Source organism: Marmota marmota, unplaced genomic scaffold, assembly GCF_001458135.2.
Source record: "Marmota marmota marmota unplaced genomic scaffold, marMar, whole genome shotgun sequence".
Classification (NCBI taxonomy): Eukaryota; Metazoa; Chordata; class Mammalia; order Rodentia; family Sciuridae; genus Marmota; species Marmota marmota.
The window spans coordinates 8,195,834-8,213,542 of record NW_026000223.1 but is presented as its reverse complement, the minus strand read 5'-3'; the positions used below and the strand labels follow the sequence as shown (position 1 = coordinate 8,213,542).

The 17,709-nt window shown below is 39.1% G+C and overlaps 1 protein-coding gene across 9 annotated transcripts in view; it reads right to left on the bottom strand.

Moving 5' to 3' along the window:
- Positions 1-17,709, bottom strand: part of Tacc1 (transforming acidic coiled-coil containing protein 1) — a 108,290-nt gene that overhangs the window by 35,379 nt on the left and 55,202 nt on the right. For 4 of the 9 annotated variants that reach the window (XM_048792737.1, XM_048792735.1, XM_048792733.1 and 1 more), the window contains exon 2: positions 16,291-16,406. The exons of 1 other annotated variant lie outside the window; for it this stretch is intronic. Coding sequence is in view for 6 of the 8 variants with exons in the window: in XM_048792735.1 (XP_048648692.1) it covers positions 16,291-16,406 (116 nt within the window). In the remaining 2 variants the exon portion in view is untranslated. Of the gene's footprint in view, positions 1-16,290; positions 16,407-17,402; positions 17,704-17,709 lie in introns of those variants that run through there. 4 more of the 9 variants (XM_015501283.2, XM_048792732.1, XM_048792734.1 and 1 more) reach the window with 3 other exon arrangements.

The following is a 17,709-nucleotide window of genomic DNA, read 5'->3' as shown; positions in this document are numbered from 1 at the left end:
TCACCATGCTAAAGAGGTCCCCCAATCCATTCTAGAACCATCTTCATTAATCTTATTTCTCTTTATTCATAGGATGAACCCGAAAAGCCCAAGTGAGATCATAAAATAAGAAAGAAGGGTGTCAGGGTGGAGGTTCAATGTTTAGGGGATGACAGAGTCAAGTATACTGCTCTTTATCATCATATCCACTGAGGGGCAGGTATCTGAAAAATCAGGATGGAAGCAGAGGACTAGTCACTAGGAATAAGCCCCCAGTGCCATGCTTCTGGGCACCCAGAAGATAAGGAATGCATATGACAATGCAGGCCAGATATCTCCAATAGTTGGAACTAGTCATACATCATAACTCTGTTCTGATCTCACTTGAGAAGTTGATTTCAACCTTCATACAATCCCTGAGACTATAATGTGACAACTATAAAACACAACTGCTAACAACTATAGAAAGGACCCTAGGAACCAAGCCACAGGCCTAGATTTCTGAACTCAGGCCCAAAGGCCTTCTCTGCTACTGAAGGCCATATAAAAGATATGCAATGCCAGTAGAAGAGATTAGCACTGATAGTGAAATTTTACAAATACATAAAAGCAATTGACTATATCACAGTAAAAAGAAATTCTACATAAAGGGCCAAGCCAGGTGTTCAATGTCAGCACTCTGTAATTAGTTTAAACTGGACCTAGAGCCCTAAAATCAAATCACAGAATACTTTTTAAGATAACCATGAACCCACTGCTAATGGTCATGCACACTGTGCTAATGCTCTGGCACAAATAAACCACAAAGTAAGTGCATGGGCTTATAAACATTTTGAACCAAAAGCTACACTCAGAGCCCCTTTGGATAATAGGCAAGTGCTGAATCGTGAGGTGATTAACTATCATCTTCTCATGTGATTGCCACCTCATGGAGCAAACATGTTTTTACACAAAAACACTACCAGTGCTGGACTTCTGATTCTAAAGTGGTCACTTCCTGCATCACCAACTTCCCTTTCTTTTAATGAGTTACTTGCTTTTTTCCATTGGCCTTGTATTTAGAAAAGTAATACATATACCTAAAAGCATTATATAAAATAATGCTTTATATTTGAAAGCCCACTCGATTGTATTTCAAAGAAACTTTATCATAGATTTAGAAACAAGATGGGTTGGATGAATGAATACAATGTTATCTAAGGGATGCGGACTACCGGACAAGGTAGGAAATCAATGACTGGAGCAAGCTCAGCATTTCCTCAGAAAAAAAAAAGGAAACAGTGGCATTCAGTGCCAGTTAGAAACTGAATGGATGAGAGCATGAGTGCCTTTTGACCCTAGTATTATAGGATCTATGTTCTGCTACCTTTCAACAAATAGGAAAGATCCAAAACTCATTTTTTTAAATTCTCTTTTCAATACAACCTTGGTTCATATTCATTTGGTAACAATGGCAACAGTATCTTTTTTGAAATGCCACTCATAGAAGAGGAGCACAGCACAAGTGTTAAATTTCATAAATTGTAGAGTGGTAACACTGGTCTACTTTTTCTTAAATATTTACTTTTTAAAAAAATTATAGGTGGACACAATACCTTTATTTTATTTTATATGATGAGCTGAGGATCGAACCCAGTGCTTCAAGCATGCTAGGCAAGCGCTCTACCACTGAGCTACAACCCCAGCCCCACACTGGTCTACTTTTGAGGCTGAGTGTGAAAAATGAAAATAAAATTTTTTTAAATAACTCAAATTTGTTCTAGTGAAATCAAGCTGTTTTTCTAAAATTAAGAATTTAGAACAAACTAATTTACATTTACCCAGAATTCAAAGCACTTTCAAAAACATTACCTAATCTGATCCTCAAATCGACTCTATGCAAAAGCCATGTAGGGCTTTACTCATTCCATTTAAAAATAAGAAAATGACACATACATAACTATGTTAACAAATCAGACAACTTAGATAAATTCTTAGAAAAACAAACTACTGAATCTGAGTCAATATGAAATAGAAAATCTGAATTAATCTAAAACAAGTTGACAGTAAACTGATAAATTCACCAGATTGGTGAATTCTACCAAATATTTAAATAATTAAATTCTTTTCAAATAATAATGGAGGAGGAAACATTTTCCAACTCATTCTGTAAGTCCAATATTACCCTTATGCCAAAACAAAAAGGGACATCACAAAGAAAACAATGGCAACAAAACGACAAAAAAACTATAGATCGATTAATTATTTCTTGCTGAATATTTATGAAAAATTCCTCCACAAAATACTAACCAAATACAGAGGCACACAGAAAAGATGATATTATCACAGGAATGCAAGGTTGGCTTACCATCTGAAAATCAATTAATGTACTATACCCTGTCAATAGAATAGTGGACAAAACCCACATGATCCTATCAAATACACATAAAAAGCATTTGACAAATCCAACACCTTTTCATGATAAAAACACTTAACAAACTAGGAATAGAAGAGAACTTCCTCAACTTGATAAAGGACATCTATGAAAACCCCGCCACTAATATGACACTTAATGGTAAAAGACTGAATATTTTCACTCTAAGGTCAAGAACAGGATAAGAACATTAGCCCTTGCACTTCTACTTTTAAAAGTCCCAGAAGTTCTAGCCAAGGCAATTAGGCAAGAAAAAGATATAATAAAAGGTCTCATAATCACAAAGAAAGTAAATCTGTCTCTATTTTCTGATGACATAATCTTGTAGAAGCATTCCTAAGAAATCTATCAAATAAAACCTAAACGGTAAATGAATCCAAGGCTGCAGGATATAAGTTCAATATGTGAAAATTAGTTGTGTATCTATATATCCATAAAGAAAATTTTTAAAAAGAAATTCCATTTATAATAACATTAAAAAGAATACTTAGGAATAGATTTAACAAAAATTGTGTCTAAAAGCTATGAAACATTGTTTGAAGAAATTAAAAAAATAAATGAATAAAAAAGACATCCCATGTTTGTGGATTGTTAAAACCTAATAGTGTTAAAATGGCACTACTTCTCAAATTTATCTATAGATTAAAATAATTCCCTATCAAAATTCCCGCTGGCTTATTTGCAAAAATTAACAAATTGATCTAATAGTTACAACAAAATACAATAGCTAAAGCAATCTTGGGGAAACAAACAAACAAAAAGAACAAAGTTTGAGGATACATACTTCCTGATTCTAAAACTTTACTAAAAAGCTAGTTGAGATAGTATGGTACCAGCAATGAGAGTCATAGGTAAGCCAAACAGAATTCAGAGTTTAGAAATCAACCCTTAAAACTATGGTCAATTGTTTGTTGTTGTTGTTTTGTGGTGCTGGGGATTGAACCCAGGGCCTTGTACATGTGAGGCAAGCACTCTACCAACTAAGCTATATCCCAAGCCCCTGGTCAATTGATTTTTGACAAGGGAGCAAAGTTAATTCAATGAGGACAAGTTTCAACAAATGGTTCTGGGACAACTGGATTTCTATATACAGAAGAACGAAGCTGAACTACTTTCTTACCTAAATACAAAAATTAACTCAAAATGGATCACAGACCTAAATGTGCTCAAACTATAAAACTGTAAGAAGAAAAAAGAAAGAATAGGAGTAAATCTTTGTGACTGTGAATTAGTCAAAATCTTCTTAAATTTGACACCTAAGCCACAAAAAACAAAAAACAAAAAAACTGAGCTTCATCAACATTAAAAACTTTTGCACTTCAAATACTACCATCAAGAAAGTGAAAAGATAACCTAAAGACTGGGAGAAATATTTACAATCAAATATCTGATAAGAGATTTGTATCTAGAAAACAAAGTATTCTTACAACTGAATATTAAAAAGATAAATGACCCAATTAAAAAGTGAAGAATATGAATAGGCATTTCTCTAGAGAATACATAAGACCATCCAGGGCTAACCAAAGGGAAGAATGCACCATTGTGTCCACACCATTCCAGGACAGCTCTTTCCATCAGGCAGGAAAGGTCCCCACTCAAGTCCTCATGCACATCACTGAAGAGAATCTCTCTCTCAGTTTATACTTTGGATCTCCACCAAGGGACTTTCTGGCCATGCCCTGGTCATGTCCCTGAGACAAGGGCTGTGCCAGGGTGTTCTGAACATCCAGAAGAAGCCTGGGGTCAGTGTCTACCATGGGACCATGGGTTGTGGGGAAACACATAGAAAGACAATTCCATGGGAGCATGCTGGGTAAAATCAGGATGCTGCATGAATAAAATACTGTCACTATGTCCATTGTTTGGGGCCAAAAAAAAAAAAAAAGAAAATCCAGGGCTGAGAATGTGTCTAGTGGTAGAGTGCTTGCTTATTAGCATGCACAAGGGCGTGGGTTCAATTCCGAGTATCACAAAAACAAATAAATATGTTCAACATCATTAGCCATCAGGAAAATGCAAATCAAACTCACAATGAGATACCACTCATTAAATAAATAATATTCAGCAATAATAATGAGAAATGAGGTGCTTGCTATAATATAGTCGAAAAAAGTACTGTAAGGGGCTGGGGATATAGCTTAGTTGGTAGAATGGATCAAGTTGCACATAATGTATGACTCCTAGTTATATGAAATGTCCAAAATAAACAAATCTCTTGAGACATGCTGGGAGCCATTAGCCAAGTAGGTATGACAATTTACTTGCCAGCGTACCCCATGTTGCAGTGACATTGCATGTAGGTGACCTTGCTCAAGGACCAGGGCGGATTAGGGTGTTCCCGGTTTAGGATAATTGGGTTTAGGGTGTTCCAGTTTAGGGCGTTCCAGGTTTAAGATTATTCCTGCTGGGAATAGGGCGTATCCTGCTGCCTGAGTTCCCCTTGAGTTCTCACAGGATTCAGAGTATTTTTTGGGAGATAGAAGCCCAGTGGAGGTGGATTTGGGCAGAGAACGTGGATTTCACCAGAACGTGATTGTAGACGGCTGGTGTGAGTTCGGGAATAAAGAGTTGCTGTTTGAATCTACAAGCTGTGTGGTGGCTCGTGATTGTGTGCCCAGCCAGACTGCGGCAGAGACACAAAACAGATTATCCTAGAAGTGTAGGGTGGAATGGGAGAGAAATAGTATATGACTGCCTATAGGTATAATGGGTACAGGGCTTCTTTTGGGAGTGATAAAACATTCTAAAAATTAGACTGGGGTGATACTTGCACAACTCTGTGTAGATACTAAAACCACTTAATTGTGCACCTTTTAAACAAGTGAAATGTATGACATGTGAACTCTATAAAACTGGTAAAAACAAAAACAAAATGGAGGCTCAGACTCTACAGTAAAAAATCAGAGCAGCGTCCTGTGATTCCTAATATAGCATTCTTCTATACCACAGACTTAACATTTCAGAAAATGCTTTAAGGAGTCCTCTTCTGTGTATCACTTTTAGGGACACATACTTGAAAGAGGTAACAGATCTCACTATCACATCCATTTGGATTTTAAATTTCTCTTGAGGAAATCTACAGTGTGTTAGATAAGTTCTATTTACAGAAAGAGGTAGAAAAAAATGACATCACCCCTCTTCTACAACAGATATAACCAAGCATATGAAACACCCTAGAAATATAACAATTGTCAAGATCGAAAATCTTTAGTTTTTTTTTTTATTTTGGGGGTAGGAAGACAACTGACTTCTTTCAAGTCCTCCCTCACACATTCCCTGTTTTTCACTGTTAAAACTTCTTGGAAAGTCAAGAGGAATGGGAAAAGGAACCCAGCTAGCTTCTTCTAGACCCTGAAATCCATAAGGGACTTATTCCCTATCTCCCCTTTTGCATTCCCCAAACAGAAACCGAGTATACCAGAGTTGATACTCAATCAGGGTCCACTGTGAAGCAAACAACTGATACATAAAGGGGTATATCCTTCTCACTTAATTATCATTTTTATACAGAAAAAACCTATATAAGTACTGAGTGATGAAGCTGCTCAGCTCTATATCAATAGCTGTGTATAGAATTAACATTTGTTGTTCTTCATTTGATGACCTTTTGCTTTTGTAGGCCCTTTGAAGGCCCCATGCAGCCTTAGTCTTGCCCTCCTGCCTGCCCTTTCCCATGCTGAATCAAGGGCTGCAGGAGAGGAAACAAGTTGATTCTAGCAGGCCCCACCCCCTTCTGCTCAAGTAGTTTGATCTGAGAAGACTGTTAATAAGATACCCATTAGCATTTAGGCAAAAGTCCAAAATTTGAGTTCCCCCCAGTTTCATGTCTTTGAGTTCCCAGTCCCTCTGATTCCCTTGAAGTTGAAATGTATTTTTGTGTATCTATATTCTCAGTCACTTAGCCAAGGCTGTCAGCCTTAAAATGGAAGAAGTAGATACAATGTATTGTCCACAAACTAATCTGACTAACTATATGAGAAGGCCTTTTAACCACTGGGACCCCAGGCCACTCAGAAGCATGGAGTCGGGGAGAAGAGTACCAAGTCAATTAGTCAAGGCAGGACATCCTCTTAGCCATGCTGTAATTGAAGCTGTCTCACCACCCAAAGCAGAACACCCACCACACACACACACACACACTCTGATTGAACCAAGACAACTAACTGTTCAAACCTCTTCATTCCAACTCTCTTAAAAAAAAAAAAAAAAAAAAAAAATGCCCAGGTGCTGAGGGAGGGCAAGTTTAGCAACTTTTTCTTGAGTTTTCTGAGATAGGGCATCAGCTGCTATGTTGTTTTCCTGAGATAAGCTCCTAATTCCAGGAAGAGATTCATTCTAAGACCTAAAACTTAACTTGTAGGTAAAGAATAGTCTAGAAATCCACTTGATAAGATGAAAAAGGTTGTGCTAAGGATGAAAAAAAAAAAAAAAACACTTAAATTTTCCAAAAATAGCACCTTATGCGGTTAAATTTGAAAAGAAACTGAGGAGTTGATAGCTCAGTGGTAGAGCACGTGCTTAACATGCACAAGGCCCAGAGTTCAACTCCCAACGCCAACTAAATAAAATAAAGAGACTCAAAACTCTAACCTCTGAAGGCCAGGATTATATAGTCAGAGGGTGGGGCCTGTTAGAAAGTGTCTGCCTCCCAGGAAGCCTAAGTGTATTAATGTCTTCTCACTCATGAGATGCCCACTGGTTCTGGAACCATCTGGATTTGTTTGAGGTTACATTTCATACAGATTAGAAATCATCTACCACATACCAAAATCTGAGGGCTCTTTCTATAGGACTTCTTCATCTCTAAAGTATTTCAGCAGGAAGAGCAAGGGGAGAAAGTGCATGTGTTAACAGATGGGACTTCTTTGCAGAGATATGAAATTGTGTAACTTCAGTCTGTTGCTGCCAAACAACCATAATGTGCAATCTCTTCAAAAATAATTACTGGAGAATTCAAAATACCAACTGCCTCTCTCACAAAGTAGCAACCACCCACACAGCTGGGAAGCTGATGCTAGATAAAGAAAAAGAGGGACAAATGTTCAGCAAGAGAGGAGCTTCCAGACAAAGCAATAGCAGCCAGTACAGAGTGGGTGCATAGATATTTCTACAGCAGGCTGACACTGGCTGAGGACTATATCACCTCACCTGCCACTCTGTTCCTCCACTCCAGAAAACAAGGCAATACGAAGAGTTCAGGAAGGCAGTGAAGAGGCCCCAAAAGAAGCAAGCAATGGGAAAACATTTGCAGTCTGTGAAATTATATCCTTTGGTATAAATGTTTTAAAAAGTAGAAAAGGGCCTTGTAGCCTTCAAGATGGTCCCCAATAAGTCTTACCTCGTGGTATTCACACCCTTAAGACTGATGTATGTCATCAAAAGGATACCGTGGAAACTTATCTCAAGAAAATAGCATATGAACCACTTACTGAAGCTAAGTCAACAAAAGACACTGCAGCTTTCAACTTGCTTACTCTTGAAACACTGAATCTTGGGGGAGCCAGTTGCCAAAAGGACAATGGAGCAACCACGTGGAAGGAATCAAATAATGAGCAACTGAGCCTCCTACCAACAGCCAGCACTAACTGGCCAGGCAAATGAGTGACCTGGATTAGAAGATACTCTAGCCCCAGTGTAGTTTTCAAATGACTATTTCCGGGAAAAATCTTGACTGCATTCTCACAGGTAACCTGAACTAGATCACCCAGGTAAGCTGCTGACAAATTCCTCACCTATTAAAACTATGGTAGATAAATGTTTGCTGTTTTAAGCTAAGTTTTGGAATAATTAGTTATACAGTAGCAATGCAGAACCCTTAATTCCTTGTGTAACTAGGAATGGAGCCCTGTAGTATAGTACTTGCCTAGTATGTTTGACATCCTGGGTTTGATCCCCAGCACTAAAACCAAACCAACCATCCTCTTTCTACCCCCAAACAGGTGCAGAGTCCCAGAAGGCTGTAACATGCCTGCTTCTTCTCTTCCATATATAAGTCAGGGGAAAAGGAAAAGGAAAAGATATTAATGAATTTGTCCATTGTTCTTTACTTCTGATAGCTGAAGCTAAGCATTAAGGAAGCAAAATGTTTTCAATGAAACTTCACTGCTTACCCAGTGATGTTTTTGTTTCTAACTATTAATCTGTACATAAATTGTGCTGCAAAATTCCAAACTTTTGATGTTCAAAATTTTCCTAAAACAAATCAGACATCATGTATGCCAAATTAACACATGTGGAAGATGCATATCCTGATTTTTTTTAACTATCATTTAAAGAGGATGATTTCCCTGTCACACATTATATTCTGGCAACATTTTAAGAACCTTTATTTCCTCTAATCCTTCTCTTCAGATAGTGAAGAGAGAGACTCACAGAATTCTCTGGAGAGAAAAGCTGTATAATATGTTCCAAAGAGCCCTGGATGAGTGGTCAACAAAAGCAGAATTCAAGACCCAGATCCACTACTGGGAGTAAAGACCATGGCCCTCATAGCCCAGTCTGTGAAGTGGAAATCACATGTGCCCTATTTCATTGTATCATTGCTGTAACTAAGTAAGATGCTGTAGGCAAAAATTATTTGCTTCCAATACATCCAACAACTTACAACTGAAATAGAAAGTTAGTAGTCTACTAGATGGTAATCTTAAAATGGGACCTTTGCTATATTTCCAGCAATGACATAAAAAAGAGGCTACTTGGACTGCTAGGAAGAGTGTTTGTATCTGTCAACAGAACTTTCAAGGTACATTTTGCATTTGTGAATTTAAAAAATACTCCAAGCCAGGCATGGTGATACACAGCTATCTACCCAGCTTCTCAGGAGGCCGAGGCAGGAGGATGGAGAGTTTGATGTTGGCTTGGACAATACAGTGAGAACCTGTCACAAAACAATAAATAAGTAAAATAAAATACTCCATATAATTATTATTCCCTTGTGAATTTGCCATAATCAATCTAAACCCCCTGGGGATCTAATTATGTTTATGTAAACTCATAAAACTAGGCTTGAGGACCTGCAAAAGTGAGGATGAGCTCCTGACCTCCTAGAAGCAAAGCCTTTCTAGGTCCAACTTTGTAACAGTCACCAGGCATTCAGCAACCTTCATTTATCAACTCCCTACTAAGATGGCTGCTTTAAGTAGATAAGCTGTGATCTCCCATCACTATTCTGGGTGTAGGAGATTGTAAAAAAATGATTATACTCCCAGGACTTCCTCTGGGCAATATTACTGGCCACTTAAGAAGACACTATGACTACTCTTTAACTTTAAATGGCTTTAGGCCACATTCATTTTTAGGTGGGACATTAAATGACAGCAATACAATTTTAGGACTGCAGACTCCTCCTGGCCCCCTAAACACCTAGGCAGAAAATGCCTCTGCCATCAGAAATTACTAAAGTAAGTTGTATTGCTTCATATTTGATATTCAGGTAATCCCAAAACAGACAAGTGTAATACTGAAATGCTGAGAGCCATTGCCAAGTAGGTATGACCCATGGCATGACCCAGGTCATTTGCAGTGACATTGCATGTAAGGTGACCTTGCTCAAGGACCAGGATGATCCAGGTTTAGGGTGTATCCTGCTGGGATTAGGGAGTATCCCAGCTCCTTGGGTTTAGGGCAGTTCCAGGTTTAAGGTGTACCCTGCTGGGAATAGGGCATATCCTGTTGCCTCAGGCGCGCCTGCTCCTTGAGTTCTCGAGGGATTCAGAGAGTATTTGGGATTCAGAGCCCGGTGGAGTGGGTGGATTTTGCCCAGAACGTGGATTTGCCCAGAACGTGTTTGTAGAGGGCCGGTGTGAGTTCAGGAATAAAGAGTTGCTGTTTGAATCTACAAGGTGTGTGGTGGCTTGTGATTTTGTGCCCAGCCAGACTGCGGCACTGAAATAAGTTTAATCATTATTATATTTCTTAAGAAGTTCATAATTTCATTATTCATTTTAATAAAGAAAAACTGGTTTGATACTGGATGTTACTAAAATCTTTACTTTCAGAAGGTAGATTTTGCTCCCCTGCCCTGGAGCTTTTTAGTCAAATATTTTTGTTCCTCTGTGGTTCTCTTAGTCCTTGCTGGAAAAACTTAAATTTTTTTCCCCAAGAAGACATTCTCTTGAGTGGAGTACCACAGAGAAGCAGAGATGCTTTCTACACAGCTCATTTACACTGAAATAAACAAAGCAACAAAGAAAGCAAGGCTCTCATCAAATTTACTACTAATTGGAATCTCCAACTTGAAAACATTATATGAAAAAAAATCAAATGGTTAAAGTTTTCAAGCCTTAACTATCACCCCCCACCCCCCATACTGGGAATTAAACTCAGAGTACTCTAAAACTGAGCTACATCTCCAGCCCTTTTTATTCTGAGAGGGTCTTGCTAAACTATTATTTGTGATCCTCCTGCCTCAGCCTCCTAAGTAGCTGGAATTACACTGTGGCATTTCCACAGTGCCCAACTTTTAAAAAAAGAATCATATAGTATGACAAAGTGAACTGTGAAAGAGCCAATCACACACAAAAAATAAAACATTAGCCTGAGATTCTGTCAAAGGAGCCACATGGGTTGGACTATTGGAGTAGGTAACATTAAGGAATTTATTAATCCCATTATTTGTAGGAAATACTAATAAAGCAATCTCTTGTTGAGAACAGATAAAGGATGCTAAACTAAATCCCTAGAAATCTTACTTGTAGATTTGAATTGAACACTTCAAAATATACCTAATGAAAAACGTTTGCATAGTATTCGTCTCTACATAAAACTCAAAGCCTTAGAATAAAAAACCAGCCCTCAGCTAAGCATAGTAGTGGCCCCTATAATCCAAGCTCCTGGGGAGGCTGAGGCAGGAGCATCGAAAGTTTGAAGACAGCCTGGGCAACTTAGCAAAACCCGGTCTCAAAATGAAATGAAAAGGGCTGGGGATGTAGCTCAGTGCTTGCCTTGCATGTGTGACACTGTGGGTTTAATTCCTAATACTGGGAGTTAAAAAAAAAATAAATAAAAAGTAACAGTTTTATCGAGATCCAGGTCATATCTATGGATCATTTAGTCATTTAAAAATAGAGTACATTGGGGCTGGGGCTATGGCTCAGTGGTAGAGCACTTGCCTCGCATGTGTGAGGCACTGGGTTCGATCCCCAGCACCACATAAAAATAAATAAAGATACTGTATCCATCTACAACTAAAAAAAATTTTTTTTTTAAATAGAGTACATTGACAGACCAGTTACATCGTTTCCATTTTGCAAAGAAGACAAAATGACCAGTCCAAATCAGTTTCTCCCTTAAACCTTCCTTAACCACAAAGGACTACACTAACGCCCAGTGCCCATGGGTCATTTGTTACTCAGGGATAGCCTTGCCATTTTTTCTTCCTTTATTCTTGAAGTCATCATTCCAGATTATTTAAACTACATTTTTATTGAAACTGTCCTAAGTATGGATATAGGTTGAGTAAATTTTTCTGTAAAAGACCAGAAATAAAAATATTTCAAATGTATGCCAGACATTTGGTCTCCATTCCAAGTATTCAATCCTGCTATTGTAATTCAAAAGCTGCCACAGACTATTCTGATAAAACTTTATGGGTCCTGAAATATGAATTTTAAAAATTTAATTAACTTAACTTTTTTGTGGTCCTGGACATTTAACATAAGGCGCTTTACCAGGACTATGTTTCCAGATAGGGTCGCAGTAAATTGAACTTGGTATTCTTCTGCCTCAGAATCCTGGATTGTGTTACAGGTGTGCACCACCATGCCTGGCTCGAAATCTGAATATCATATAATTTTCACACATTCCAAAATATTTTTTTCAGCCATTAAAAAATATAAAACTCACTCTTCACTGGAGGGTCATAGAGAAAAACAAATGGCAGGCCAGATGTGGCCCCTCAGCCGTGGCTTGCTAATTCTGGCCTAGATTACCAAAATTGTGTCAACAAACAACTTTGCATTCCTTACAAGGTCTCCAGCAGTAAGTCAGTGGATTGATCTCATTATCTCTTTCCTTCCATTCCAGAGGACACAGGGTATCTTTGAAATACTTAGGCATCTAGTTAACATATCAAACTAACAGGTTTAACTAGTTGTTCCAAGGGTAATATGAAAACTCCTGCATTAAGATTCTCTTTCTGGAAGAAAAGTAACATCTATAAATATGTGAGCATGGGGATGTGGGAACTCAACTGGCAGAGTACATCTATTACAGTTTTTGTTGGCTAAAACAACTGGACAAAATTACAGTCCCTAAGTTCTCCATGGGCTCTACCTCCCAACAAAATAAGGGATGAACTTGGAGTTATACCATTTGAAAGTCCTTTTGTAGAGGATTTTCCTCCACAATATTTTCCTCTGCAAAGGGAAAGACAATACAACAAAGCAGCTTAAACATCCTTTATGGGAGAAGGCAGACAGCAAAATCCAGAACTGTAGGCCTAGACTTCATAGCCACCAGTCTTGTATTTTCAAGAAATGTCTTTGACTAGAGTTTTATTTTACTAGTTAGTTTGGAACTAAGCTTATCTTTGTGATTTTAAAAAAAATCCAAGACCTTATCCACTATTTAGTTCCTGACAAAGAATTCTGTCTTAGGGAAGAATCTTATAGAATTTAGATACTGTAAGTTCCTAAAATAGTTCCAATAAAAAGAAATGTCATATGTTTACTTCATTTAAAGAATTATAGAAGTTGGCACAGAAACCACAGGTATAGTACATGGGACATGTGCCACACATTTGAGGGCCATTATATATCAGGAAGCCAGGATCAATAAAAATGTTAATTCCTACTCCTGATAACCAACTCATAAATCAATCATAAGATATATAGTCTTATATAATCTATATCTGCTATCCAGCCATGTCCTAGAACTATGAAAGACTAATTTTACTATATACAAAACAATCAACAATTTTGAAAAAAAAAAAGGAACTACTCAGTCCCAGAAATTGAACTTCAACATGAATGACTTTTTAAGGCATTTTTGTTCGCTCAACTTTTCCCTGGTCAGACCTATATTTTCACATTTACTGTGTATGTGGGACAAGACAATTCACAGGACTCTGGACTACTCCAGATATTGTGTACAAGAAGTTCTAATGGACAGGACACTACCAGGCTGAAGAGTCATCATCCTATTGCTTAAAGACCTTAAATTGAGAAACTTCTTAATATTAGGGTTATTTCCTAGACTATACTCCACCATCCTCCACCCACTACAATTACAGTTTTTCGTTATGAACTATCCCGCAGAACTCTCCTAATGTACAACTCTCTAAAAAGAAAATGTTTTAAAGTTTTCCTTTCAGGCAGAATGAAAGAATGTGAGAATCACTGGAACAGGAAACACCAAACAATTGGGTCTCTTTGTCTTTGGGGGCCTAGGTCATCTAGGCTTTCATTCAACTGGCAAAGAATCTGGCAGTATGAATCAGTCTAGCAGCTGATAGAATGATGAGGAAGGGCCGCCCAGGCTAAGGGCAATTCAATGAAGCTTTCAGCTACTTAACATGTGTTTTATGAGCTTTATTTAAATTTGATGAGAAGACCACAAACAGTTCTTTCAAGCTTTTAAAAAGGGAAGCTATGAGGAATAAGTGGCATCTCATCACTGAAAGTGCTACACAGCTTTGTGCCACACAAAAGTTTTCCATATATAAACTTGTTCCCAAGAAGTCCCTGCCTAGATGAACAGCAAAATGCAGCCCAGGGTAGGTTGAAGGTACTGTAGGAGAAACACAGCATGGAGCTCTTAATTTTAAGCAAAAACAAATCACAAAAAGTTAATGTCATTTTACCAATAATTCCAACTCCATTATAAACTCTATAACCAGAGTGACTTGACTTCCCTAGGCAATCAATGAAAGAAGTTACCAAGTAATAAGATATATTAACTGTGGAACCAAGGAAGTCATAATCAGCTCAAAAATTAGGTAACTGGAAGTTGGTTGTATCTACCATTCTAAGGTGACAATGTCAGACACCGGAATAGAGAAAGCACATACAAAGGACATCTGTCCTACATCCTACATCCTTCTCCTTACAGCAATCACAGAGCCTTTTAATAAGAAAGTCAAAGCATAATAGTCTGTTAAAAGCCCTCTATTGTGGGCTGAATTGTGTCACTCAAAAAGAAATGTTAAAGTTCTAACTCCTGGTACCTGTGAATGTGCCCTTATTTAGAAAGAACAACTCTGGAGATATAATTAAGATGAGGTCATACTGCGTTATGGTGGGCCCTAAATTCAACAACTGGTGTCCTTATAGGAAGGCCATGTACAGACACAGACACACAGGAGAAAGCCTCCCCATGCAATAAGGCAGAGTGAAATCAGGTGTACCACAAGCCAAAGTATACCAAGGAGTGTCAATAACCACCAGAAGCTAGAATTGGCAAGGAAAAAATCTTCCTAGAACCTTCCAAGGGAGTATGGCTCTGCCAACACCTTGGTTTCAGACTTCTAGTTTTGATTTCAGTGCTCAAGAACTGTGATAAAATAAATTTCTGTTGAGTTAAGCCACAGCAGTCCTAGGAAGTTAATATACCTTCCAGTGGCTTTCCATCTCACTCAGAAAACCAAAATCATCATTACAGTATGTTCTGCATCTCTTCTTACCTCCCTTACTTCAGTTCCCACTGTTGCCTGCCTAGTCATTCTATTTTAGCTGTACAGGCCTCTGTTGTCCTCAAACATGCCAAGAACCTTCCCACCCAAGAGCCTCACACAGCCTATTGCAGGTTGGTATTATCTGAGATCTTTATAGATGCCATTCCTTCTGCCGACAGGGCTCTTTTCCCAGGAATTCACAAGTCTTGCTCCCTCAATCCTCCTCTTCTAGATCTCAGAGTTACAATATCAGTCATGCTTCCCCTAACTGTTCTTCAGCATTCCCTCTCACCACCCCATATTCCCTATTCCTCTTTTTCCTGCTTTATTGTTTTCCACAGAACTTAACTCAAGCTGACATATATATTTTGCTTGAATCTTTTTTGTTTATCTGTTAAAGGAGTCATTTCCCTCCAAAATGTTAGCTCAATGAGAGCAAGATTTCACTGCTGAATCACAATACACTCTATTTACTAAATGAACAAGTAAATATTATTAGGATAAGTGAAATTTTACGTAAAACTGAATGTGTGACAAAAAAAATAAGGTTTCTATTAAGTAGGACAGCAGAAGCTTTTGTTGATGAAGGACAGGCTCAAGGCTGGACTCTGAAGAACTAAGAGAAAAATCTATGTGCCAGGTTTTCTTAGGTAGAATAGGAAGAGAGAAACAATTTTGAAACAGCTTTTTAATTTTAAGATTCCTCTCTATCAAAAAAAAAATGAACTCTTATCTATAATTTTGGTCCCCACCCTAGTAGAAAGCAACTTAGCCTGAGGAATTTGTGAAACCAGATATAAATATAAGTCCAGCAATGTATTACTACACACATTTTTTTTATTTTTTAGGGGCTGTGAAGAAGGGCCCAGCAGACATGTTTGATAATAGTAATCTCATACCATAAATGCACAAACTCTAGACAGGGGAAAAAACAAAGTCTCTGATCATCAAATGATCAAAATGTTTACAAAACAAAAATAAAGAGACTTCCAAATACACCAGGAGTTTTTAAAACAGCTCTTTTTGAGCAAGAAGAAAATCCAAACTCTTTTAAGTGGTCCTAAATTAACATTCCGCCCCTGCCACTTCTTTCATGTATACTTTTTTTTAATACTTATTTTTTAGTTGGACACAATACCTTTATTTATTTATTTTTATGTGGTGCTGAGGATCAAACCCAGGGCCTCACATGTACTAGCACTCTACCACTGAGCCACAACCCAGCCCCTCATGTATACTTTTATAAACTTTAAAATGAAAGCAGCAGAAAATAAAAGTTTTTCTTTACCTTGGGTTTTGGTCCCAGATCCAGACAACCCTAGTGATGAATCACAGGATTCCTTGAGGGGTGATCTGATTGGAGTTTCAGCTTCAGGGGTCTCAAAATTACCTTCAGAATCCGAGCTGCCAAGGGGGAAAAATGAGGAATTACCACTTTCAACGGTATTTTCCACACCCTTTAAAATTTACATATCCACAAAGGTTAAAGTTCATCCTCTTTTTTTCCCCTAACTTTACCACCAATTGATCCTCAGCCATAGGTTGGCCTGTGGGTTTTTAAGCAGTGCCCTCTTGGATTTCTCTGTCTGGCATCCTTTCTCCCTGAAATCTCCATCCTCTGGAGCTTTTCTCCCTCAGCATTTCTGAAGTCATCTTTCCCTCTCACACCAGGAAAAAAGTGCTTTCCAACAGACTCCTTTTCTCACAAGATATCTCTTACAGGAAGCTAGAGACCTAAAAAATACCATCTCCAACCCAAAATTATGCCAATTCTACTCATGCATTTTTCCTTGGTAGGCCTCTACCTGTCTAGAACTCACTCGACTCAAGATTAAGAATGCTGTCACCTGCCTTCCGCAATCACACGGTGACAGCTCAGCAGAGACCACCATTTCTCACCAGCTGCCAAGGGCCTGTCATCACGCGACCTTCTTTACCATGGCTGCATTTGGGGGACACAATTAGGCCCCAGGAGGGGGAGGGAGTGACTTCTGCCCCACAGGAAGGGTTGTAAATGCCACCTAGAGTGATCAATGACACTAGCCCTGTATGTGTTTGTGTGTCTGGGTGTAGGAGAGGGGGCAGGGGGGCGGGGGAGCGGATTGAAGCTTAGAGAAAGTGACCGAGGCAAACGGGGATGCGGAGAGACTGCAGATTCTGCGTTGGGTTCAGAAAGCTCACAGCGAAACCGGGGAAAGAAAACACACGGGAAAACAGAACATCCGGAACTTTCGAATGCACAACGGAGACCTGGTTACGGGCAGGGACGTAGCATTGCCATGAATATGGTTACGCGGGTGGGCGGCCACACACACACGCACACAGAATGAGCCGCAGATGGATGGATGGATGGATGGCAGGCAGCACATTTGCATCTCGGCAGGGATCCTGTGTACTTGCCTGAAACTCAAGGATTTGGTCTCGGCTTGCGAGTCCTCCTCCTCGGGGTCGCCCTCGGGCCCTCCGGCCTCGTCCTCTCCGGCGGCCCCGCCGCGCACCGCAGACCACGTCCATTTCGCCCACTGCACGGGGGACAGGATCTGCCAAGGGCTGAAGGCCATGAGAACGGATCCTCGGGCTCCAGTTCCTAGGGGTAGGGGAATGGGGAGAGCCTTTTTTCCTTTTCAAAATGGAGGGAACCGGTGACAGGCGCCTGTAAGCGTTGCCAGCGGAGGCGCGGATGTGGTTCAACGAGCGCCGTCGGGGG